This window comes from Manduca sexta, chromosome 17, assembly GCF_014839805.1.
Source record: "Manduca sexta isolate Smith_Timp_Sample1 chromosome 17, JHU_Msex_v1.0, whole genome shotgun sequence".
NCBI lineage: Eukaryota > Metazoa > Arthropoda > Insecta > Lepidoptera > Sphingidae > Manduca > Manduca sexta.
In genome coordinates, this window is record NC_051131.1 from 4,215,731 (window position 1) to 4,241,328 (window position 25,598).

At 35.2% G+C, this 25,598-nt stretch overlaps 2 protein-coding genes across 2 annotated transcripts in view; both read left to right on the forward strand.

Moving 5' to 3' along the window:
• Nucleotides 1-20,768, forward strand: part of LOC115442328 (laccase-5) — a 74,561-nt gene extending 53,793 nt beyond the window's left edge. Inside the window, exons 2-8 of the mRNA XM_030167332.2 lie at nucleotides 14,279-14,720; nucleotides 15,668-15,952; nucleotides 16,242-16,717; nucleotides 17,610-17,794; nucleotides 18,715-18,910; nucleotides 18,985-19,197; nucleotides 19,473-20,768. Of these exons, the coding sequence (XP_030023192.1) occupies nucleotides 14,279-14,720; nucleotides 15,668-15,952; nucleotides 16,242-16,717; nucleotides 17,610-17,794; nucleotides 18,715-18,910; nucleotides 18,985-19,197; nucleotides 19,473-19,861 (2,186 nt within the window). The 3' untranslated portion in view covers nucleotides 19,862-20,768. The remainder of the gene's footprint in view (nucleotides 1-14,278; nucleotides 14,721-15,667; nucleotides 15,953-16,241; nucleotides 16,718-17,609; nucleotides 17,795-18,714; nucleotides 18,911-18,984; nucleotides 19,198-19,472) is intronic.
• A 23-nt stretch (nucleotides 20,769-20,791) lies between these two features.
• On the forward strand, nucleotides 20,792-24,685 carry LOC115442329 (laccase-10-like). The gene is made up of 4 exons (XM_030167333.2): nucleotides 20,792-21,264; nucleotides 21,506-21,718; nucleotides 22,024-22,254; nucleotides 23,308-24,685. Exons 1-4 carry the CDS (start codon nucleotides 21,072-21,074, stop codon nucleotides 23,469-23,471), a joined length of 801 nt encoding a protein of 266 aa, XP_030023193.1. The 5' UTR covers nucleotides 20,792-21,071; the 3' UTR covers nucleotides 23,472-24,685.
• The last annotated feature ends 913 nt before the right edge of the window (nucleotides 24,686-25,598 follow it).

Here is a 25,598-nt window from a genome sequence, read left to right on the forward strand (position 1 = left end):
ATGAAAAATTACATTTGTTATAAAATGTGTTATGCAACATATTGTTTAAAAAATAATTGATTCCATTAGACAAGACTGCGGTGTTTTATTTGTAAAAAATAAACGCAAATTTTTTTTTTTGCCAAAACACAACGTTTAGGAGCTGTGAAGAAATACCCTTTATCCTCAGTGGAATTACTCATAATATCACAAATTTTATTCTAGCTTTGCTTCTTTCGAATAAATGATACCTACATTTTACTTACAAAATTTCTATACTTATATAAGTTCCACTATCTATCTACCCAGAAATACAGTCATACTAATATAAACATTATATGATAACTCGAACCAAATCGGTAAAGAAAATACCGATTTCATTTTCCACAATAGAACTAGCGTCAACCAAGGGGTGCGAATTACATATCAAATAGCGGAAATTCGCTCCCTCTCCGACACTTTTCATGCGAAAACAATAATGCAAAACAATTGACGTGAAATATAAATGTAACGGCAACTCATTTGGAAAAAGCCGTCCATACCAGATGTTTAGTGTCAAATTAAACCATTTTCACGCCCTTATAATTGATAATAATAGTAATTATGAAAAGTATTACCGTATTAATAAACATTACACAGTAATACATTACGATGAATTCTTAGAAACCCTTATTACGTGTTAGAGCTAATACAGGTTAAATTTCTATAACCAGTTTGCGAGCTAGTATTTTCGGTTTGGGCTGAAGTATATACGTAACGACTTAATAACTGGTTAAATGAATCAAAGAGGGTGATGTCAGTCGATATTTTCCATGTCAGTGAAATTAGGTTTGGTGAGCGATGGTGCGAGGTTTATTGTTTCGCAATTAGCTGTTAGCATTCCATGTAACTTGCATAACAATAGCAACTGATAACTATGTACAGCAAAAAGAGTGATTTTGCAAATCTGACTCATTTTCAAGGCTAAAGGAAAAACTGGCAGAACTGTTAAGTTCCAACAGGCCATGATTGTGTCGACTCTTAAGGGGAATGATCTCTGAACTCCAAACTAAGGATAACCGAAAATCGAAGTAAGATTAAACACCTAAGATTTGCTCAACGCGAGTATTCTGATTAAATTTTACATTCCCCTTGACCAGTAAACTACTCCAAATGCTCGATTTAGTAGAAATCTTGCGTGCGTATAATACCAAACCAATGCCAAGGCAAATAGAATAAATAATACACAATAAATTAGGCATTACGTTATCATTTATTCAAGGATACTTTATAAATGTAAAACTTTTTGATAAAACTAAGGTCATCTGTGTAGCGATCGCACCACGATTTCTTACAACATCTATGGCTGTCCAAGACATTCACATGTCACGTATATTTCGTGTATGGAAGTTATTTCCAAATCACCAAGAAAGTCGCGAGCGAAACCTGGCCATAAAAAATATAACAGAGTGCCTTGGACTGCCACTATGACGTAGATGTAATGCGGTACGGATATGACTACGGCGCTGAGGTCCTGGGTTCGAATCCCGGGTCGGCCAAAAATATTTGTGACTGGATTTTTCCACCTTAAAAATTACTCAGTTGTAACTGTAAGCGGCGATAGCCTAGTTGGGTGGGGAACGGACTGCCAAAATGAATGTATGCATGTTCAAATCCCAAGGGCACACACCTCTGACTTTTCTAAAATCATGTGTGTATTCTTGGTGAATTTATCGTTCGCTTTAACGGTGAAGGAAAACATCGTGAGGAAACCTGCACATCTGAGAAGTTCTCTATGGGAATTTCGAAGGTGTGTGAAGTCTACCAATCCGCACTAGGCCAGCGTGGTGGACTAAGGCCTAATCCCTCTCAGTAGTAGAGGAGGCCCGTGCTCAGCAGTGGGCAAGTATATAATACAGGGCTGATATTATTTAACTCGAAGTCAGGAACTTGGTGGTGTGATACCCCCGTGCCACGGAAAGCACTTAAAGACGTTGGTCTTGCGCCATCAATCTGTAGTCATGGTGAATCGGCATCTTACCGCAATATGAGAGTGAACGAACAGAGAGTGCACCTGTGCATTGCACACACACTTGTGCACTAAAATATATCCTGCGCACCTGGCTAATCTCCGCTGAGATCGGCCGCCGTGGCCAAAATTTGACTTGGAGAGTTTCATTCATTCATTCATTCATTCATTATAACAGAAAACTACCTACTTCTAAGTCTCATACGCATGAGTCCGGCTAGGTACTGCAAAGTCTATATCTGCTATCAAACATCATTTTGGAGGTTTTATTGTGGTTTTAGAGGCAAAATAGCCTTCGAGCGAGTTGCTCGTTTGTAGCGTATTAACAAAAATCTGGCACCAAAAACAATTAACGTGCACAATAAATATATTAGGAGGATTGTGAACGTCTGTCGTGATTTTTATAAGATATATCAGCTGGCTTGATAATCGTTTCATGGAACAAGCTCGCGAAGCCGGAATTCGCCGCAGGCGCCGTTATTTGATTGTTTTTTATAAAATATTTTATAAATTCATACTACTCGCTTTTGGTCGCGTTTCCTTGCGCATTTTATATCACTTAGGAAAAGTGTACCATTCTATTGGTTAATGAACCCCCTATTAAAAAATTTACTCCTACATATTATTTTCTAACTTTTGCTCGTAGCTTCCCTTACATAAAAATCTGTTTCCAAGATTAAAGTTAGTTGAAAGCAAACAGATTTAAGTAATGTAGCTTCGGATTAGTAAAATAATTCTCAGAATCACAATTCCAATAATTACTGCATTTAAACAAACGAAACACTTCAGCTTTTTAATATAAATCTAGATAAGCAACGTTACTCTTACAAATATATAAACCATTGATTAAAACAGCCTATGAGAACAATAGCAAATTCCTTACACAAATAAAACAAGACATCACAGTGAAAGTGGTTCATTGATACCCATCGGATGCGCGTGCGCACAGACTATTACAGATTTAATTCACTATATTCCGACTAGAATATTAATAAAGTCTGGAAAATAGTTTCTGACTGCAGATACTTTCGTAATTCAATTAATCTTACGTCTTGTCTGGGTTTTGTGCAAGTGTTGTGCATGCATAATGTTATGAGAAGTTTTAACTCAATTAACAACGCGCAGTGTGTGTTTCGAATGCCGGATGGTGAACGCAACACTTAATGAGACCTCTACTGTTTCCGGAGGGTCCATTATCATTCAAAACAGTCCCTAATAGTCTACACATTGAGACTAATCTATGGCATACAACGTGGATATTATTATATAAAAATTACAAGGTCATTTTGACATTGCGTTGCTAAATGAAACCACATATTTATCTTCTTGAAAATAACACTTTACAATAAGTTACTCACACCGTAGAAAAAAAATAGTAAGTTTCGAACAAAATAAATATCGATAAAAAGTTATTTTGACTTTACACCCCCTAACTTCATAACTACTCTTCTAAGGGAATTCGTTGCAGCGGCAACCTAACACTTTAATTCAGAATTAAACTCAAGTACATATATTCGCACCAAACTACAGTATGATCATAAAATCAGAATAGTAAATCATGGATTTTTAATAAAAGTATTCGTTATTTATAGATATTTGGCACAATGTTGGCAGAGGTAAAGACGAGTATGTGGTTTCATTTATAAACGCAATGTCGAAATGGCCCTGTACATTCCAAGTGATTCATTTAGCTAACGTATCTATCAGTGATGACATATTATAGAATTATAGAGATAATAACTAACTAGTAGAATACACGAAGAATATTAAACTATTGTGATTACAACGACGGGGCATCTTTGATGTCTATCGAAATACAAGAGAAAAACACTCTATATCAAACGAAATTCACTCTCACACAGCATAAAAAATAATTAGGTCACGATCGTAGTCTAGAAAATGTATAAAACCAATTTAAATTCTCGCTACGAAACTTTTTACCGACCCACAATAATACATCTCATTATAATTTATAATGGACCGAGACCCAAATAATTAAAATCAAATCTTATTTAAAAAGTTATTGGAGAACTTTCTCTGGTCAACTATTGTTAGGTTCATATCGATTCTAATGGTTAATGCGCGTAAAACTAGAAATGGTTATGTAACGTAAATATTGTGTCGGCCCTACCCGAGATTCTTGGCTTCAACTTTCGAGTCCACGGGCTTCCTTGACTTGTTGTAAACTAAGTGTTAATGATTACAAATATTTAGATAACATATAACGAAAAAATGATAATTGAATTATACCTATAACATAAATAGTATGTAGTGTTTTAAATGGTGGCAGTTCGTAAACTTGATGTACATAGGCAGAACACAACCTATTCAAGTATAAAAAGGCTGCAAGCCTCATTTCAAAGTATAATAAACATATATTTCAACTAGTAAAATATTTAAATATTATTAATTATTTTAATTAATTTATAAACGACTAGCTTTGGCCTGTGGCTCCACACGATTGGAAAAGGTTTTCCATAATAAATATATTCCCGGAATAAAAAGGTTTCCTATTAGTGAAAAAAAAATCTAAATCGGTTAATAGTTAAAAAAAAATCGCGTTCAAATAAACAAACAAAGTCTTCAGCTTTGCATATTAGTATTGATGTAAATCAAGTATCTTATACACATTCCTAAACTTTAGGCCGAATATAAAACTTCATGATCATATTATTGATACGCAATACAAGGACACAAGGAAGTAGTACACAGTTCAAATCAGAGATAAAATCGAACATGTATCGAAACATCACATTTAAAACAATCGACTAGGAAATAAATGGGTTCAAAAATAACATTCATTATATATCAAAACTATTTAACATTTAACTAATATGTATTTATATTAAATCTAATTCAACGACCTTTATAACGTAATATCATGAACATCATTTTCGAGGTGTATCTTATGTTAGATTCGGCTGGGTAGATATTACCACAATGTCTGTTTCTACCGTCAAGCAACATTGTTTGCATTGTAGTGTTCCGATTTGTAGAACATTGTAGCCAGTGTAATTGACTAGGCATTATGAGGCCTAAATAATCTCAGGTGACGAGCGCCATGCACCACAAAGTGCTTAACTCGAATTGGTAGTATGCACTATGCCTTATATAATGTATAAAAAACTTATAAATCTAACATCTGAATCAAGATTCCAAGTTGCAAATGTGTTTTCCATATAAGTAGCTATGCACTTATGCACAGTAGTCGCTAATGGATTTTGTTGATTTTAGTCAAAACAACATCGTCATTTCCGATGTTATTAATACTAGCAATTAGTGTAAGACCAGCTCATTAATCATATTTTTTGTTCCCGCTTCCTAATTGGAACTAAAAAACTGGGTTTTTATAACTATTATATTATGCGTAATATTGGCAGCTTAAAAATATATTTACCGTCAAATCATAGTAACGTTATGTTTAGTATTGTTAATTAATATTCTAAACATTGTATGTAACCAGAAAACAATAATTTTCTGCTTTATAGCCACGATATAAAGTTTTTAAAAAATGACATTATCAAGTCCTATAGACGTAATTACAACTTAGTAATTCATATCACATCACACATTAATCAAAACATTTTCTACGAACATGTCACTTTGTTTCTATAAAAAATATCCAACTAATCGATTCGGCTGTGGATTAATGCACTCCAATGCATGATACGCCCAGTAGCGTTTGGTGTTATATTACTTGTTGTTAAGCCAGATCTCTCGCTACTCAATCAAATTAAGGTATAGCTTACAGACTTGCTAATCCGATGATAAAGCAAAGAGATCTTTGAAGAGCTGGACCAAACAAAGATACGCCAACCATATTTTAATAGCTAACTATTTCAAATTTTGAATGCATACAGAAAACAAATCAAACATCATATTTATTTAATATGTTAGTATCACTTTCGTTGTTTAATTTTTTTTAATAATGTAGATATTGTTTCGTTAATTTCATGATGAAAATGCCACTAGAATTGCTGTTTTCTTCACTAGATAATTTAAATTTGCAACCAACACTATAACCACCTTAATACAATCTCACAATTCAGCTGAGAGTACTGTTTTATCCATATTATTTAAATTCTATCAAATAACAAAAGCTCGTAGCTCCGTCACGCTGAATGCGATTCCCGGAAAATAGATTCCACTATTCCAGTATAAATTCCAGTGAATAAGATGATTCAGACTTAGACTATTTATATGCCAAATTATATCATTTATACATTATACAATAGTTTCTACATTTACTTCCATCAATCTGAACATTTATAGTCCAAATATCACAAACTTTCGAATTCACATGAGTATTTAAATTAAAAAAAATGCATAACTTTATGTCAATAAAATATTATGATTTGTATCACAATAAACATTATGACAAGCATTAATATCTCTAACTTTCACAATGTAAACAAAATGTTAAATAGAGCAAAAATATCACGTAATAACCAATGAAAGCACATAAATCAAATTAATTATACAACTAAAATTTAATAATCGCACAGCGTTGAGTTTGAAATTGATACGGGACCCGTTTAATGTCGCCAATGACCGTAGCGACACGGTACACTGCACAGTGCACACGTATCTCTTTACGGACATGTAATGATGTGATCCGAGTGAATAGCAAAAGCAATCAGTTGTCATGCCAACATAATTGTATCTGTAATTAACATGTCGAAAGAATTTATAATGTCAATGCTTCAAACTTGTTAAGCATTTTTTATGCTGGTGATAAATATATTTTATATCCACCCAGATAACGACCACCGTACATAAGGAGGTAAAACCCGCCATAGTGGCTCACGTATGTGCGTTCCGGGATGAGCCTATGGTTCCAACAGGCTGGCATAATTGTGACTGCCGAAGGGTATTCATCTCATGTCAGTCGACATTCTATCGGACCCCACTCCACGTCAGGTGCGGTTGGATCACTTTGTCATCCACGTAAAAAAAAAAAACAATATAAACCGCGCCCAAGTTTCCATTCATCATTCGGCGCACGCATTAGTGTGTCTACAGAAAATATTAATCGAAATAAATTACTATCTAATATATTATGTTTGTTGTATGTTATGTTGCTAGTGAAAACGATTTTCTGCTACAAAAATCACTGTAAGGAATCACAGCGCCACTTATACATACCGATTATAAAATTCGAAATTTCGTACGGGGACCAACTATCGGAATAAAATATACCCTATATAAACCCAGGACTTGGTCTATCCGTGTACCACATTTCATCCAAATCCATTCAGCAAATTTAATTCTGCATTGACTTTTAATGGGCGTTCAAACATTATTAGAAATATTCGAAGTTATATACAGATAAGATTTATAATCCTCAAAATTGTCACTCTTCTAAACGCTACACTAATTAAAAATCTTATAAAAAAATTGTGTTCACCTTTATATAAATTTCTGAAACATTCTAATTTTTGTTCATGTTTATTTGTCGCGTGAAATTCAATATAAAAAAACAAAAAAAAATAAGAAATAACGTATCGTACACAATAGAAGATACAGAATCGCCATAAAAATAAAAAACGATACAATGAAAAAAAAATGTATATAAGTAAACTATGAAAATCCAAAGCGTTATCCAATGCCGTTTCATAACCTTTTATATTTTTTACAATGATATCGGTAACTGTTCTTACTTCTACAAGGCTTTTGTGACATCTCTAGTAAATAGTGAGTCCGCTATGATTCTAAAGCGGACGCTCTTAAAGACTTACTTTCACTGTTTTCCGCCTCAGCGCTCCCGATTGTTCGTTCTCAGACAAGTAAAATCGATTTAGTTCAATGTAAATGTCGTAATATACAACAAAATATCGATTAAGTCACCTAATTACAAATAAATTAAACGGATAAAGGCTAAATGAGATAAAAACGTTAAAGACAAAATACAATCTGTATCTAATTTTTTCTCTACATTCCGTTTCACTTATTTTTTACTTGTCATTTACGTTTAGTATAAAAATATATTGTTGTTAGTTCCTATAAGGATTCTTTGAAATATGGACGAACTTAATAATTACAAAAAAAATCTATTAACTAGGCACTTTAACAGCATATAAGTTCCGGATTGTTATAAAAACCAGAATGTACTGAATTACATTAAACAAAAAAACAACTATGTCATGGACAAGACATAATTAACCTATATCTATCAGGTGCTGCGTAAGTAATGTAATTCTATAATTAATTGAATTCATTTTAAACAAGATAAACTCATTTCTCAAATATAAAATTGGGGGTACATCGCTCTACAAAACGGTTTTACGCAGGATGAAGCATATTGCTCTTCACCCAACAGTTCTATATAACAGGATATCGATTTATAACCCTATTGTGTGTGCATGCTGTGACAACTTAAAGTGTTGTACATTGAATTATATTTTTTGTAACGATTTTTGTATCCATGCTACAATGTAACAACTACTGTTTGTCCAAATAAATAAATAAATAAATTGTAGCAAGAGAGAAGGACAATCTAACTCACTTTACAACCTATAATATTAAGAAGGATGTTCTTCGTATCGTAGTATTGTAAGAATGTACTTATGTTACATAACTCTGTCGCCATAAGCACCAAAGACGTTTATACAAAAAAATTATAAGGAGAAAAAGCAAGTTAGTTTTGCCTTTTTTATTGATGACAATAATGTATTTAAGTAAATTTTAAGCAAACATGTTAGTTGATAGAAACGTTATTTTTCCTTACGACGGCAAAATTTCTCGCTTCTGCTAGAGCGTTCTCAACAAATTCTAATGATTTGTCAAACTAAAGTATTAATCACGCAGTTTTTATTTCTATTATTCAGTATCCGGTTGATAATAAAAAATGTCCCAATAGATGGAAGGCCGCGGGCTTCGTGGCGGAACCTTTCCATTTACATTAAACACTAATTAATATTAAATTGACCTTCGAACAATGCGTATGGGTTTTAAATACATGTGGGTAGCAATCAGTAACAATAATGTGCGTTACTTCCTCGAATAATATCCACCTACGAAGAAAAAGTATGGGCAATTGAGTATTTAAACGGTTAGTGAGCAACCATGTCGACTAAGGACAAGGGAATACCGTTCATGTAGAATGCCCTAGAAAATGCTCAGTTACTAATCACTTCGATCAATCATCGACAATCCAAATCACTAGGAAGGCAAAAGAAAGTTCGTCTTTTTCTGTTACAATTGTGTTTATTTTCTCTGATGATCTTACCATTAGTAAAGTGTGGTATTACTGTGATAGACATAGTGATATATAACGTAGCACTACTACACATTGATATCTAATTCTTGGTTATTTTGGACATAATGCCCGCCGGCAGACAAATAACGTTGCCAAGTTGTTTGTTGGGGGGGGGGCAAAGAAGAAGGAAATAACCTCGCGGCCGAACACCTAGCCGTTAGGTAGATCAAGTGACTGCCATCACTAGATTGTCTGTTGCAACTGCCTTATTGCCTTACAAGAAGCCGAAAACAGAACAAAATGGAAAGACTTAATACATAAAACCACGATGGCCGTTCAAGGACACGACCTTAAATAATGAAGAACGCGACCAAGGAGAAGGATAAAATTATTGTGACTCTTCTATTACAGTAAAGAACTCGCAAATCATAGGACAAAAATATGTTTCAAAATAATAATGTCAGCCCTATATTATTTACGGTTCCGTTGCTAGGCACAGGTCTCTTCTACTACTGAGAAGGATTAGGCCTTAGTCCACCACGCTAGCCTAGTGCGGTTGGTAAAATTCACACACCCTGAAAATTTCTATAGAGAACTTGTCAGGTATGCTTGATGAACGATAGGTATATTCATTACCATCCCTAACGAAGACTGAGGCGCAATTTTTCATAGTACAACAATTCAGTCTCATTATAATTGCTTCATTCTGAAACCATTGATAATGGACATATTTTGTTATTAAATTAGCAGTTACAGATTTCTACATATTACATTATCATCCATAGCATAATAAAAAAGTTTCTTCTAATTCTCAAAATGAAAAAGTAATGCGTGTACCGCGATTAGATCAAAACGAAACAGCGTAAAATTACAGTCGCGACGAATCGCAAACCACCTAATTGAATGCAAACGCGATTTCTCGCGCACAGTATTTGAATGTCAAATTGGCACCAACATTGGTGGGATTTGGATCAAATGATTTCTCATTCAAGACATGATTAGTGTAGATGACAAGTGAAGATAAGAAGTAGTGTTTTTATATAATACAATAAAACTACGAGGTCGTGAAAATACTAGTAGACAACAAGATAAGCCAATTTCGCTTCAAACGGAAAAGAAAAAAAATTCTCTTGCAAATTTTTTGATCCCATTTAACAAAAATATATTTTAAGACAATATTTTCAGAAATTTGAGTCTTAACTATCGGAATTAAAGTCTAAAACATAAATTTAGAGCCAAATTGAAAATTAAATATAGTTTAAAACTTACTAAGAGTTCTAACGCAAGCACGCAGCGCCTTTTTCAATGTTACAAGTCCTTTTTGTTACGCACTTTAATATAAAGAATATTTCATTTTAAGGCATTTAATAAAATTCTCAAAGGTAATTTTGTGGTCGTAGAGTTCCATCATAAATATAATGGAGCATGTTGCAAATACAACTGTATTTGCAGATTGTTATCTTATAAGGAATGACATAAATACATTCTTATCCAACACATGTTGGCAATGTTGGATCGATTAAATAAATATTTATAAACTCAAACCTCGCGACAAATTGATTTTGTTTATGAAGATTTATTAGTGATTTTATTACGTAACTGAACGTTTTTCAATCAAGAGAATATCAACATCATTGATACTTTGTTTAATTTAACAGCATTTTCACGAATAAATTAAAACAACTAAAAGGAGTGTTGAATATTCTAATATACATCTACAAATTCCTGACTTACAATGTAGACTCAATAATATTTATTCACATTTTGCTGCACGATAAGTAATATTTTCAAGAGTTTCTAATTATTTTTGTATTTTTAAGATAAATCTGAACCTTTCCACCAAATATCCCATAGACCACTTATTCTAATAAAAATCCAAAGAAAACAATAAATTTAAAAACATTTTAATTAAAATTAAACTATTTTTCGGATTTTATCGCGGTTTTAATATTTTAGTTTAATTTTAATGTCTTAACTTTCGCGTAAAAATAAGAAATCATTAACATTTGAATCTTTGTAACCACGAAATTACTAAGTACTATTTAGTTAATTTTCTCTTCTCAACCTCATACCTTTGTAAAAGTCTACAACCGTCACGGACATGATGCTACGTTATAATAAACGACGTCATTACATCGACGCACAAATAGACACGAGACTCTCATCACATCACGTAATTACGAACGACACTATTAGTATACTATTACAGTTAAACACGTTCGTAACATGCCAGAAGATTACCGGCAGGAAGACAATCAGTGATTACAAAAAGCGCGTGACGATGGTACGATGCAACTTAAGGCATGTACAGACGGGGTATTTGTATTCTGGTGTGATGCGTAAACGTAAGGCAGTCGGGAATAGTATACTTTTACAGGGAAAGTATAACACGTAGAGGAAGTATGTATCAAAAACGCACGATGATGATATACGCCTTACCACTATTTTCAATAAACGATTCCAATCGATTTTTCGATCTATCTCAAAAATTTATCAATCAGAACAAAGATTTTTTGCATACTTACAAATGAACTGTTTTGAGTAGTTCATTCTCGGAATCGGATTGAAGATTGTGATTAGGATGGTTTAAGGAAAATTATTTTTAGACGGACTAAATAAACAACCCGTATTACAACGCCTCTGGTCCTACTTACCTTCTACTTAATAATACACATAGTAACTGACTCATAGACAATGCACAGCGAAAACTAGTAGCTGTACTAGGATCTTTTGGAAATTACTTCCTCACATAGTAAGTAGTCAGTAAAAAAGGTTTGAAAATTCATTTCCTAGAGTAGCTGATTACCTGACACGCGACTAGCTTCAAAATAAACATCAAGGTTTTAGATCATCTATCTTGCGGGTAGGTCGACAAAGTATAAAACCTTGAAAGCCCGCAAACACACAAACAAGTCCCTTCCGAGTTCCGATCTAATAATACTATTCAAGTTGCAACCTTAGTCCCAAAACATAATTCGCAAATCGCAATGGATTGGAAACGGGAAGCAATCCGTCTATCTAAGCCCTAATTCTTGCCCAGTGATTGGATACGATTTATAGTGCGGTATCTCAATAAATATGAACCAGATAGCCCTAAGGGCATGGGCGGGCACAAACTTTACCGGAGGTATATTTATGCAGCTAATCACTGGGTTTTGTATAAAGTAACGGCATTAAATAAAATTGAAGGAGTTAAAATTTTCCGAGTGGTTAAATACAGCTTACTATTATTTACAACTTCCAACCGCAAGTACTATTAACGACGAAAGCATTACGTTCGTAATGGTTGTTTGTTGTGATAGATATTAGAAAATCAATGATATTAAGTAGTATTTAGATTTTTATAGCAATGATTAAAATGGGTGATTTTGTGATGAAATCGGAAGTATATGGGAACTTCTAACATCTAACAATAGCGATAACACTGGCAAATTTATAAGTTGAAATAAATAATATAACAATGTAACGCTGAAGTTACGTTCTAATATCGTATCACGCAATTCAATTAGTCGCTGCACTTCTCTCAGAAGGTTGACCAATAACAATCAAATTAAAAATAAGATCCTTCTGTAATCTTATAAAACGGTGTCGCCATCAAAACTGTTATACATCGACAGCGTAACCAATCGCTATTGCTTGGTGTCGAACGTTAACAAAATTTAGTAACGAGGAAATAAAAGTACGCTTTGTTCAAGGCCCGTTCGCGAACTAGACTAACACCACAAAAAAATACCAATGACAGACAATTTTAGCCTTTAATAAATTGTTGGGTAAGAAAATGGATAATAGTGTCGAAACGACGGCTGTATCTGACTGCATAATGTTCAATTAAAGTTACGCTAAAATGTAACAGATTCTGAACGAGGAAGTAAAAGTCCTTTAATTTAAGGACGTAAAACCGGAGTCCCTGTTGAGCTTGTTGCGAAAATTTAGGCTACGTACAAGCCGCATTTGAAACAATCTCGCTCCAACAGATAAATAGACATTGCACAATAAACTAATAGATGGAAGCTGAATTACAATAAGACAATATCAGGTTAAGGCATGTCATTACTCGCTTAGTCAAGTCATAATAATGTTTAATTGTGCTCGTTATATTTGCGAAACGATAGAAGTGAAACTCAAATATGGATCAAGCCTTAGATGTTCGTGACAGGAAAAATCAGTGTACGTTTATAATGCTTACTCGCCAGGAATTTGCTTCGACGCACCTGCTGAGACAAGGCATTATCTAATAAACTAATCGCGCGAATATATTATGCGGCTACCACGAGACGCCTTAGGAACGTTTAGTGTACACACCACAGGTATCTGAACTATTTATAGCCAATTATGGACTCAAGATCCAATTTATGTTAGGAATGGCCCCGACTGAGTCCCATATTACAGGAACAGAAATAAAAGAAAAATAATTTAAATTAGAGATAGAAAATAGGAAAAATGCTAAACAAGCTCTATTTAACGTAAAGTTAATATTTTCGTATAAATCTGATATTAGCAAGTCAACTAAATTCATACTGTGATAAATGGTTTGGCTGTGTGCCTACTCGGAACTCGCCTCATGTCACCAAACATCTAAGAATTAATGTAACCACAATCGCTTAGGCACCTGCAATGTGACTGTACATTCACGAAATATCCCACGCTGTTATTGGGTATGCAGCAATACCGTTTTTACGAACTGGCTATGTATCTGTAGCACATATCTTTATTGGGGAATCACGATTTATAGACCACAACATTGAAGCAGATTTAGAATAATTTAATAACCAAAGCGGATGTATTTCAACACGTCCACGGTTAAGTCTAATGGTTTGTTTAGATATTGCATATCCTTTATTTTTAATCGTTCTGACTCATTAATTTATTAAAATATATCTTTGACAGTTATAGCGCCATGACTCAAGAGTTGTTATAAAAGCAAAGTTATGATTATTTGTAAATGTTTTTAAGATTTTTCTGCACTTGTATTTATTCTGGAACTTCAACAATCTCTGACTATGTAAATTCTCAGACACTACGTTTAAAATAGATGTCAATTCGATCAAACTCTGACGAATATAACTTTTCAAGTTCTCTCTTCTCTCTTACAGAGGCAATCAACGTGCCAGACGACCAATCGACATCTGCATCATGGTGGCAGGCAGGGACAGCGACGCCGTTCCGTGAGAGTTCTAATTCATTCTCCTCCACACACGGACTGGTCCAGACCCATCCTACCGCAGATGATCCATTCGGCTCCTCTTTCGGAGGCATTGGAAGCACCATTGGACCCTCATCAAACCCCTACGGCCACAGCGGCAGCGGTCCGCTCAGCGGGGGTGTAAGAAACAACCCCCTGCCCTCAATCGCAAGGAGCGCCAATGGAAAATTGTCTTTGAAACATCTTGACTTTACTAGCAGCGCAACCGCTGAGTTGAGGAGGAACCCAGCTTTATCCGCTCCTGATGAGTGCGCCAGAGCTTGCAGGGAGAATGAACCGCCAAGGATCTGCTATTACCACTTTACGTTGGAACTGTACACTGTTTTGGGAGCGTGAGTAACATTTAAACGATATTAAATTGCCCTTTAATGTCCGGAAGCACTTTAGTGAACTACTTTTTGTAAAGTACACTTCTTTATTTAACAGTAACCCTGAATTTTCCATATGAATCTTTATTTTGTAAAAGTAAAATGGCAGTGAAGCATATTTCCCGGGAAACCCTTGCTAACGAGGTCTTGAAACAATATCTTGTCTTCACAAAAAGTGATTACGCAGTTTTTCTGTCGTCGGAAGTCGCTTTATACTAATAAATTACAGGTGACTTTGCTATTGTGTTGCCATTTCGTAACAATGTTTGCGAATCGCGGATTAATATCAATTCACTTTCGGAAGTCCATTCAAGAAGTTTCAATGTAATTGATCTTTAATTAACCGTTCGCGTTAACAATACCAAGCGACTTATCGACAACATCTTAAGTATACTTCAAATTTCATAACGATTTTATAAACCCGTAATCAGAACCATCGCCGCCACGATCCGTAGATGCAATCAAAAGTATTTTTAGAGGCTCACGCAGAAACGTGGCTAAAACAAGTGACCTGACGACCGACTTTTCCATTTCGCACATTTTACGCTTTGTTTCACACGAACTATATTAGTTTCAATGCCGTGTCTGAGTACACGTTGAGCCAAATACCATTCGGGCACGTAATTGATAGGTGACGACAGAACTTATGCAAACGAGCCGAAAGAAATCATGTAATCAACCATTGATAAAGAAATAATGTGGTGTTTTGCTTAGGTCATACTATTCGTCACTGACTCATGAGGGCTCTTTGAAACTTAGGAAATATTTAAATATGTATTGAAACTATCATGCCTAAAATACTCCTTAAGATTTTTTCTGGAATATTCTAGAATATTCGTGAGACGACACTTCTTAACGTTCTCAGTGGCACCCTTACTACGCCACAGCTGATAACCAATATCTTGTTACAGAGCCTGCCAAGTATGTACTCCAAACGCTACCAACGTAGTTTGGTCTCATTGCCAATGCGTCCTCGCTGATGGCGTAGAGAGAGGTATCCTCACGGCCAACAGAATGCTTCCCGGACCTTCCATTCAAGTCTGCGAAAACGATAAAGTAGTTATCGACGTTGAGAACCACATGGAGGGTATGGAGGTGACCATCCATTGGCACGGAATTTGGCAGAGAGGCTCCCAGTACTACGACGGTGTGCCGTTTGTCACGCAGTGTCCGATCCAACAAGGGAACACGTTCAGGTCAGTTGATACATATACATCGACTGTAAATAAAATCGATATTATGAGCCAGAGAAGTAGTAACTTACTCATACTTTTATAATTTGTAAATAGATCGAAATAGAGTAAAATATTCTGTCTTCGAACCCCGTTTTTTGCCATCTTAACTATGTTAAATTTTTAGTCTTCTATTTCTACTTGTACACTGTTGCCTACTCATTGCTTTTATTTATTTGTTTTCAGTTAATCAAGGTTATAATCATTATAAAACAGTAACAACTTAACTGATCCATAATAATTTCAACTTCAGGTACCAATGGCAAGGCAACGCTGGTACTCATTTCTGGCACGCTCATACCGGTCTTCAAAAACTCGACGGATTGTACGGCAGCATCGTAGTGCGCCAACCGCCGTCCAAAGACCCCAATAGTCACCTATACGACTACGATCTGACCACCCACGTAATGCTGATCAGCGATTGGCTGCACGAAGACGCTGCCGAGAGATATCCCGGTCGTCTCGCCGTAAATACCGGTCAAGATCCCGAATCCGTATTAATTAACGGGAAAGGACAATTCAGGGATCCCAACACCGGGTTCATGACGAACACCCCGCTCGAAACATTCACGATCACAGCGGGTAGACGCTACAGGTTCAGAATGATCAATGCTTTCGCGTCTGTGTGCCCGGCCCAAGTGACTTTCGAAGGCCATAACCTAACTGTAATCGCAACTGACGGTGAGCCGGTGCAGCCTGTACAAGTCAACACTATCATCTCGTTCTCAGGTAAGCAAACCAGGAAGTTGTAAACTATATTCAAATTATATCTACTTTTTGAATTAATTTAAATATTGTTTGCGCCAGTTTTAAGCAATTGCAACAGAATTAATTTACTTCCACGTGAAACAAATTTGTATAGCTCGAACTACCGAGGAAATTTGAATCACAAGTGTGCCATTACAAAACTATTTAAACATTCAAATTTGCACATGAAAATATTATAATTTAAATATTATTCTTAGTTGCTACACAATTTATTGTAATATATGCAAGGGACTTACTAAATTATGCTAAAATTGTAACTACCAAATAATAATCTAAGTAATTTCATCTTGATGCTCGCGTTCGATAAGTTCATTGTAAGATTTTCTTTGCACAAAATATGAGGAAAAAACAATTGTATTACGTGGTCTGGCGTCATTGTTATTGCAATTTTCATATCAGCATGCAAAAAATTTGCTATCCGTCTTAGTAATCATGATAATAGACTAGTTTGCAAGACACGCCTATCTATTATGTCGTAATAATGCATTCGGCCGGGTAAAGTATTCACTCATCCGTAAACAATTGTATAATATCGTTGAACGTGCTTCCTCTTTACAACATTCATTAATTTTCTATTTATCGAGCTAATAAGCCAGCGGAAAGAATCGTGGCCGTCCATAGTTGAGTTCATCCACATGTAAAACTGATATTAATTGTACACCTTTTTGGGATATCGACAGGTAAAGATAATTGGGTGTTATATTAATTCTATTGAATTTTACTAATTCTACATATGTATAGTATTAAAGAGTATCTTTATACCCTTGACAAGTCGGAATATAAAGATATATATTTTGAGATTGTGCGAGTAATGAGTCATTAGGTTTAAGCAGCCGAAATATTAAAATTACAGGCGAACGATACGACTTTGTCATCGAAGCGAACAATATTCCTGGAGCATATTGGATCCAGGTCCGAGGTCTCGGAGAATGTGGTATAAAGAGGGCCCAACAGTTAGGAATCCTCAGGTACGCACGAGGACCCTACCAGCCCTCGTCCCCAGCACCTACTTATGACATCGGCATCCCTCAGGGAGTGGTAAGTACAATAAAATGTACACTCAATACTGTATTATATAAACCAAGTAGTTGAAAGTAGATCAATGATGTGTAAATATATGATCAGAATTGTAGTCTGTATACAGTATCATCACCTAAAAGTTATATTGATATAGATATTGGCGTAGAAACTGGTTTAGAAAAAGTACTGATGGAAAATATTAGATTGCAAAATACCGCTGGTAAAGGAAGTGAGATGAAAGCAGCATTATGTAATTTATGCATTAGTGATGTTTTTAGTCAAATAATATATTCGCCACTATCACGAATCTACGAACTTTGCCGTGGAAATGTGTGGTCATAATAACTTAACTCACACGACATTTTCCATCAAAAATGTATCATAGACTGATTGTGCAACAAAATCAGGACATACGGATGTTTCCTTAATGGCGCAGGATTTCCGCCCAGTGTCCTCTGTCATAAGTTGTATAGAATGTATGGTACGAGTCTCGATACCGCCTGAGTTATTAAACAGCGGATATTGCATACTGGATTCTTAGTGCCGACACGACAGCCTCGATTAAACTTAACCGAACTGTCAGCTAAGAACCCAGTTGCTTAAACTTAAATGCTGGTATCGGCTCGATGTGAAACAAATTTCACAGCGGCGTATAAATTAAAAATCAAATTATAGCCGCTGATGAATTTGACCATATCTGTACAGCCTAATTTAATAGCTGGTTAGCAACTGGTTTTGTAAATATGTCAGTCTATCAGTACTTTACAATGTAACATACTTGAGAATATTAGATTTAATATCGATACTGAACACGGATGCGACGCACGTATCAAAATGGAACATTAGTAGATAATTAGTAGTTTAGAACAGTAGACAATGGCGGTGTATATTGCACGTATATTAGTAACTGCACGAACCTTTCTTCCCACTAATATCAGGTTATGAACCCCTTGGACGCAAGATGTAATATATCAAGAAACGACGCGATTTGCGTCAGCCAATTGAAAAACGCGAAGCACATTGACCCAGCTATCCTACAGGAAAGGCCTGACATTAAAATCTTCTTGCCGTTCCGTTTCTTCGTATACGGACCTGAGACATTATTCCAACCGAACACTTATAACAGATATTTGGGTAAGTCAATTTCCTAATATGCACTTAGATTGTAGTAAGTGTGGATTTTGGTATTAAGTTGAGTTATTTGACAGTTGCCCCCAGCGGTGACCACGTGATAAGTTTGATAGACGAAATCTCGTACATGTCTCCACCCGCGCCTCTGCTCAGTCAGTACGATGACATCAACCCCGAACAATTCTGTAACGGTGATAACAGACCGGCTAACTGCGGACAGAACTGCATGTGCACACACAAAGTGGACATACCATTGAATGCTGTTGTGGAAATAGTATTAGTAGATGAAGGTACGTAACCGTTGCTGAAACTAAATAGATTATACGTTTTTATATCTTTACTCAGAAGAAAATTACCACTTTCTATCATCACGAGTGAAATTGCAATTTATTAGCTGTCAATTATCCGTATAAAATCGTAAAACACAATAAAGCTGCTGCGGTAACGATCGCTAGGAATCTCTTCCTGTGTAATCATTATTTAGTTTCAATTCCTTGTAATTTTCATGTTGTAATTATTCATATTAAGAATGCAAATCGCTGATCGTACGCTTTTCACTTTCCAGTACAAATAACGAACTTATCTCACCCGTTCCACTTGCACGGGTACGCTTACAACGTGATCGGTATCGGCCGGTCGCCCGACCAGAACGTTAAAAAGATTAACTTGAAGCACGCTCTCGACCTCGACAGAAGAGGTTTGCTCGAACGTCACCTCAAGCAAGGAGACCTGCCCCCAGCGAAAGACACTATCGCAGTTCCGAACAACGGTTACGTCATCTTACGTTTTAGAGCGACAAACCCCGGCTTCTGGCTCCTCCACTGTCACTTCCTGTTCCACATCGTTATCGGCATGAGCCTCGTGCTCCAAGTGGGCACCCAGGCCGACCTGCCACCAGTGCCTCCCGGCTTCCCCACCTGCGGAGACCACTTGCCCCCCATCCCGCTCCACTAAACTGTTCCTACACCATCCCAATTACCATGTGCAAAGATAAGTACATCGCAGTTGATTTAATAATGTTAACTAAGTGTAAATTTATGTTTGTTTTGTGTGATGTGTCCGGTGGATTCGAAGTGCTCGATTCCGCCGTTTGTGTTTATTTTGTATTAGAATGATTCTAGGGGAGTTTTTGATGGTTTGTGATTTTATTTAAACGGTGATACGCTGTTATTACGTGTTGATTTCAATTTTTTATGCCATATTCGGTGATATTTACGTAATTAATAATAATATCGCCTAAAATATGTTCTTCGAGGCTGGTAAATCATATGTTTTAACGTAACATTGTCTTGTTCGCCCAGTAACTAACAACTTGCCATTATAATTTTCATGATTGATATTTATTACTTGTATATATTTTAAATTTACTTATAAGATGTACTTGCTTTAGAATTTTAAATGTTGGTCAAATTTCTAACCAATATGCATGCGATACATATGTCTAACGAAGATGTAAATAACTGCATCACTATGTAAATACACATAAACGTAGTTCGAGAAGTCTGTCACACATCCATAAACAAATAAAGACTGTATATAACTAGAAACTTTGTAGAAAGTAGACGTACTTACTGGTTACCACACAAGTTACCGTTATATTAAGAAAATTGTATTTAGTACTATTGCTATTTGTGAAACAGTGTGTGATTTTTTTCCAAAAAATAACAAAACTTTAGCAATTGTATAAAACATTGGCCATGCCTAGTTTGTAATTATCGAATAAACAAAATAACAACGAAATCATACATATATCAAAACAATAATGTATTGCAAAATGATAAAAGCAAAGTATAACATTATATCATATTATTTTAAGAGTATGAAATTTTATACCATTCAATAAAATGTATGAAAAATAAAATGTGTTTTCTTAACCTTGCACGTATCATAGAAGTTACTTCACTTATTATGTACATATTTGTGTAAATATATTGTTTCAAGCACGATGGTTGTATACGTATTTTAGCTAGAGGAACATGGTTGGATTCGTTAAAGGGAAACGAATAGCTACATAGAGACAACAGAACGCACAATAGTATCAGGTTGTACATTTCATAATTTACTAATTTAAATTGCTTGTACATAATTTACTGTTACAAATATGCTATGCTTTAATTGTGATCTTTCTTAAGAAGGAAATTGACGTATTTTTTAAATGTAGGTAATGAACCCATTGGACGCAATGTGTCACATAAAAAGGGATGACGCAGTCTGTGTGAGTAATTTAAAATCAGCGAAACCCGTGGACCAAGCGCTACTGCAAGAGAGGCCAGACGTGAAAATATTTCTACCGTTCCGTTTCCACTTCTACAAACCAAAAGACCTCTTCAAGGAGAACACGTACAGAAACTTCTTAGGTATGTTAAATAACTAAATTATGATCTTAACTAATGTTTAAATTTTACAAACATCTAACATTTACATAATACTATCACATAATAATAATGATATAAAGTATTTAACATAAATTTATATTTGCATAATAAGTGGTTTGTTTTGTAGCTTAAATAAATAACTACAAAATTTAACAATATCAACCGAAAACATCTTAATAATATTTTATGACTTATTTACAACTAATCTAAATATTATTTCCAGTGGCACCAGGCGGAGACCACGTGCTGAGCTTGGTCGACGAGATATCATACAGCGCGCCTCCCGCCCCGCCGCTATCACAAATGCACGAGCTATCCCCAGACCTCTTCTGTAATGGAGACAACAGGCCTCCTAACTGCCCGGTCGATTGTCGCTGCACTCATATGATTGACGTTCCTCTAAATTCTATCGTTGAGATCGTGCTGGTTGATGAAGGTACAGATATGTACTTAATATTAAAACCGTATTGACAGGCGTTTCCATTTTAAAATGACCACTTTAAGTTAGATATCTAATGTGAATCTTTAATATTAGAAGTAACGCATTCTAATACAATTTCATAACAATTAGTAAATGAAAAAGAAACAAACAAGCCACAACTAAATTTCTTTATTGTTCTTCTCAAATTGGTAGCCGATATACTGAAAGCCAGTAGATTCTGGATTTGTAAAAAAGCGTAAATGTTCCCTTAGCGGTCTAATAACTAAATGAATTAAATTAGTAACGCTTTCTTCTTACAGTACAGTCACCAAATCTTTCTCATCCATTCCACCTGCACGGCACACCTTACAACGTCATCGGTATGGGCCGATCGCCGGACAAAAACATAAAGAAGATCAATCTGAAACACGCTCTTGACTTGGATAGGAAGGGTCTGCTACATAGGCAGTACAATCTACCACCATTCAAGGACACCCTCGCTGTACCTAACAACGGATACGTCGTTTTAAGACTAAAAGCTGATAATCCAGGTAAATTTGGTAGGCTTAAATTTGACACAATTATTTTTTTATAGGCACAGCGAAGTGTCTCCACTAAACCTGATGGTAAGTGGAATGGCTTCCCGACAGAGGATCGGTTGACGAGAGATAATTATCCATCGACACTTGATTATGTTGGCCTCTTGGAAACAATCACGAAGGCTGATCATGGAACACGGCACACTTATTTGAGTCACTATGATTTATGATAAGTTTTAAACCTAGTGTGTGGTGGTCGCTATTCGAGTGGATACAAATATACTATTAACAATAATAATTTTATTGAAACAGGTAGTATAATTCTACAGTATTACGTAAAGGAGTAAAATCTTTAAGAAGTGAAATCTCATCATAAATGCAGCGTTGGATTTTAAAACACACTTAAAAAGCTTTTACGATACAATAGTATATTCCTATTATTATAATGTCGTACGGTCAAGAAGATAAATTTCTCCATACGTAAAAGGTACTAAAAAAAATAAAAGCTATGTTTTTCATAATTTTTTACGTAGGTACTTTGGTAGGTACCAAGGGGCTCTTCACGGAAAATACATATGACGGACGTGAAATTCATTTTCGGTAGAAAAATATTTTTTACGTACTTAACTAGCTAAAACGAAACATCATTAAAGTTACTTTCCAAAGTCAAACAAAATCGCAGAGGAAAGCAAAAAATAATGAACACATCCATATTTTATATTAGCATACATTTCCATTGTACGCGCATCCATTAATGTATGATTTAGTGGTACTTCCTACACACGTGCAGTAAAATATGCTTCCGAGTCAAAAGAGAAACTAATAATTCCTATTAAGCTGTGGAGCAGTTAGCTGACATACGTGGTCTCTCCATCCCAAAACATAGGGTCTTAATTGCTTCTTCATGCTTTGTTTGCTTTCAAACATGCCGACATAGTTGTGCGGATCGTCAAGGGATACCTTCTTTGCAGCTCAACATTAACCTTGGGCTTCACTTTTCTCATCACGGAATCCAGTGAAACAACTTTGCAGTACAATAAATTAAAAGAAAACTTTACGTTTCAGGATACTGGTTGTTCCATTGCCACTTCATCTACCACATCGTGATTGGGATGAACCTGATCCTCCACATAGGGACGCAGCGGGACCTGCCGCCCGTCCCGCCGAACTTCCCTCGCTGCGGTCACCACTTACCATCAATAACACCACCTTTCTATCCGATACACTGATAGCATGAAAGCATACAAACATCTCGACGGTTCCTTAGTAGATTAAAAGTAGATGTTAAGTATACTTTCATAAATGGTTTTACTTTACGAGTACAGACAACGATGTAATTGGTTAATTGTAACTAAATTCGAAATCTTAAAATCCGGTTGTTGAATGCAATAAATTAGTTTCAGTTGGCGATAAATCTTGTTGAAATCAATAGCTATTCATTCTGCGTGACGCATAATGGCGCACGCAAATACCACGTCGTAAACGTAACTCGTGATGATTGTCTACTACTTGGGAAACGTCGATATGTCTACCTCATGAGAACCTGTGAATAATGAGTGAAACTCGAAAACTAGCAACACGTAATGCCATATTTTATTCAGTTGTTAATAACAACTGATAAACAATATTGTTGAAGTGGTCGTGTAAATAATGTTACTCTAAGATGCTGAACCCAATCAACGTCTCATGTCAATCAAGTAAAGACCAAAGTAATTTTAATCAATACTATTACCAAATATTTATAAGGACCAAGTTCCACGTCGATATCGATTATCATCATATAATCGTTGGAGAAATCGAGTGTATCCTTTAAGACTTCTGTATGGTTTAGATGAATGTTTTTGTTATTCGTTTTGTAGTTTTGTAAATAAAATTAGATTTAATTTCTACTGCGATGGTTAAGAGCATGATTTAGCATAAACAGTAATATTATAATGGGTTAAGTGCAAATATACATTTAATTGCATGAATCAAGATGTAAACGTGCGGTCGGTTTTCTAGATTTCGAAGGCATATCTTGATTTGCTGGAGAGACTACCCGCATGCTTATAACTTTTCCGTACATATTGTATATCGTTAATCGCTCACAGTGTATCGGAATATGGTGCTATTGTTACTTCATTTTAATTACATTTAAATCGTACATTGAAAACTCAAGTTTCTTACGCGATATGAAACTTGAGGCCGTAATATTTGTTACGGTTCTTGATTCTTCCGCCACGTTTGCAATATAATTAGATTATTGTGTCGTCATCGATTAAATATCGTATTAATATTCGCAAAATTCATGTGCACTCTATTGTGGCAGATGAAATGAGCTTAGAACTGAAATTTTCACATAAAATACATTTGCATTTATTTATTGTTCTACATCTAGTTGCTTGGTGTCTTCGGTTATTGTTATTTATTTTATTTATCTTATTTATACATGCTTCAATCTAAATTTAAATTATAAAATCAAAAAAATAGCTGTTAAATGTTATGTGAAAATGCAGTTCTAATATTTAATTTAAAATTTGGCACAGGGTAGTATTTTGTTTTAAAATACACATCTGTGGTGGGCTTGCAAATTGGAATGCCCTTCATTGTTATACTTCGTTTCACGTACTATATATATATTTTATAAATTATACAATTACATTATTGTTTATAAATCTCTCAACTTCACCAACCTATGTAGAAATCGTAGTCATTTTATAAAGAAAATAAATTGTTTTATAAAATAATTATAGCATATTTTATTTATCTCAAACCCTTTCGCAATTATTTTTTTAAAAAACTTCGTATACCCGTTGTTCTATATAATTATGTATGTAAGTCTCGAATACCACCAGAAAAATAAACGTCAAATATGAATTTAAAGTCAACGTAACAAAGTTCAGTTCAGTTTTTAAAATAAATTGCGATACCTAATATACTTACCTGCTTATTGATATGTTGACTTTTACTGGTGTATTGACACTGTAGACCCTGCGTCGGCTGGGTAGCACTCAAAATCTATACCCAGATGCCTTCTGATAGTCCTATCATAAAAATCGCAAAACAAAATGGATTCGTCATGACATGTGAATTGAACACGAATGTTTAAGTGGAAAAAGCCAAAATAATAACAAATATCCTTATCAAAGGTATGGGCGTAAGGACGCGCAGCTCATTTTACATTCATAAATCACATATTAGTTTGTCCCTGCCCTAATATTTTAATAACCCGTATCATGTTGTGGCGTAGTTAATACTTAAGCATAGCGATCAACATTTGTTGCCAATCTTTGGCGCTTAAATGTGTTTTTTTCATCCGTGCACACTAAAGTGACCCTACTGCACTTGATAGTAAGTAGTAAGTGGAATGTGGTCCA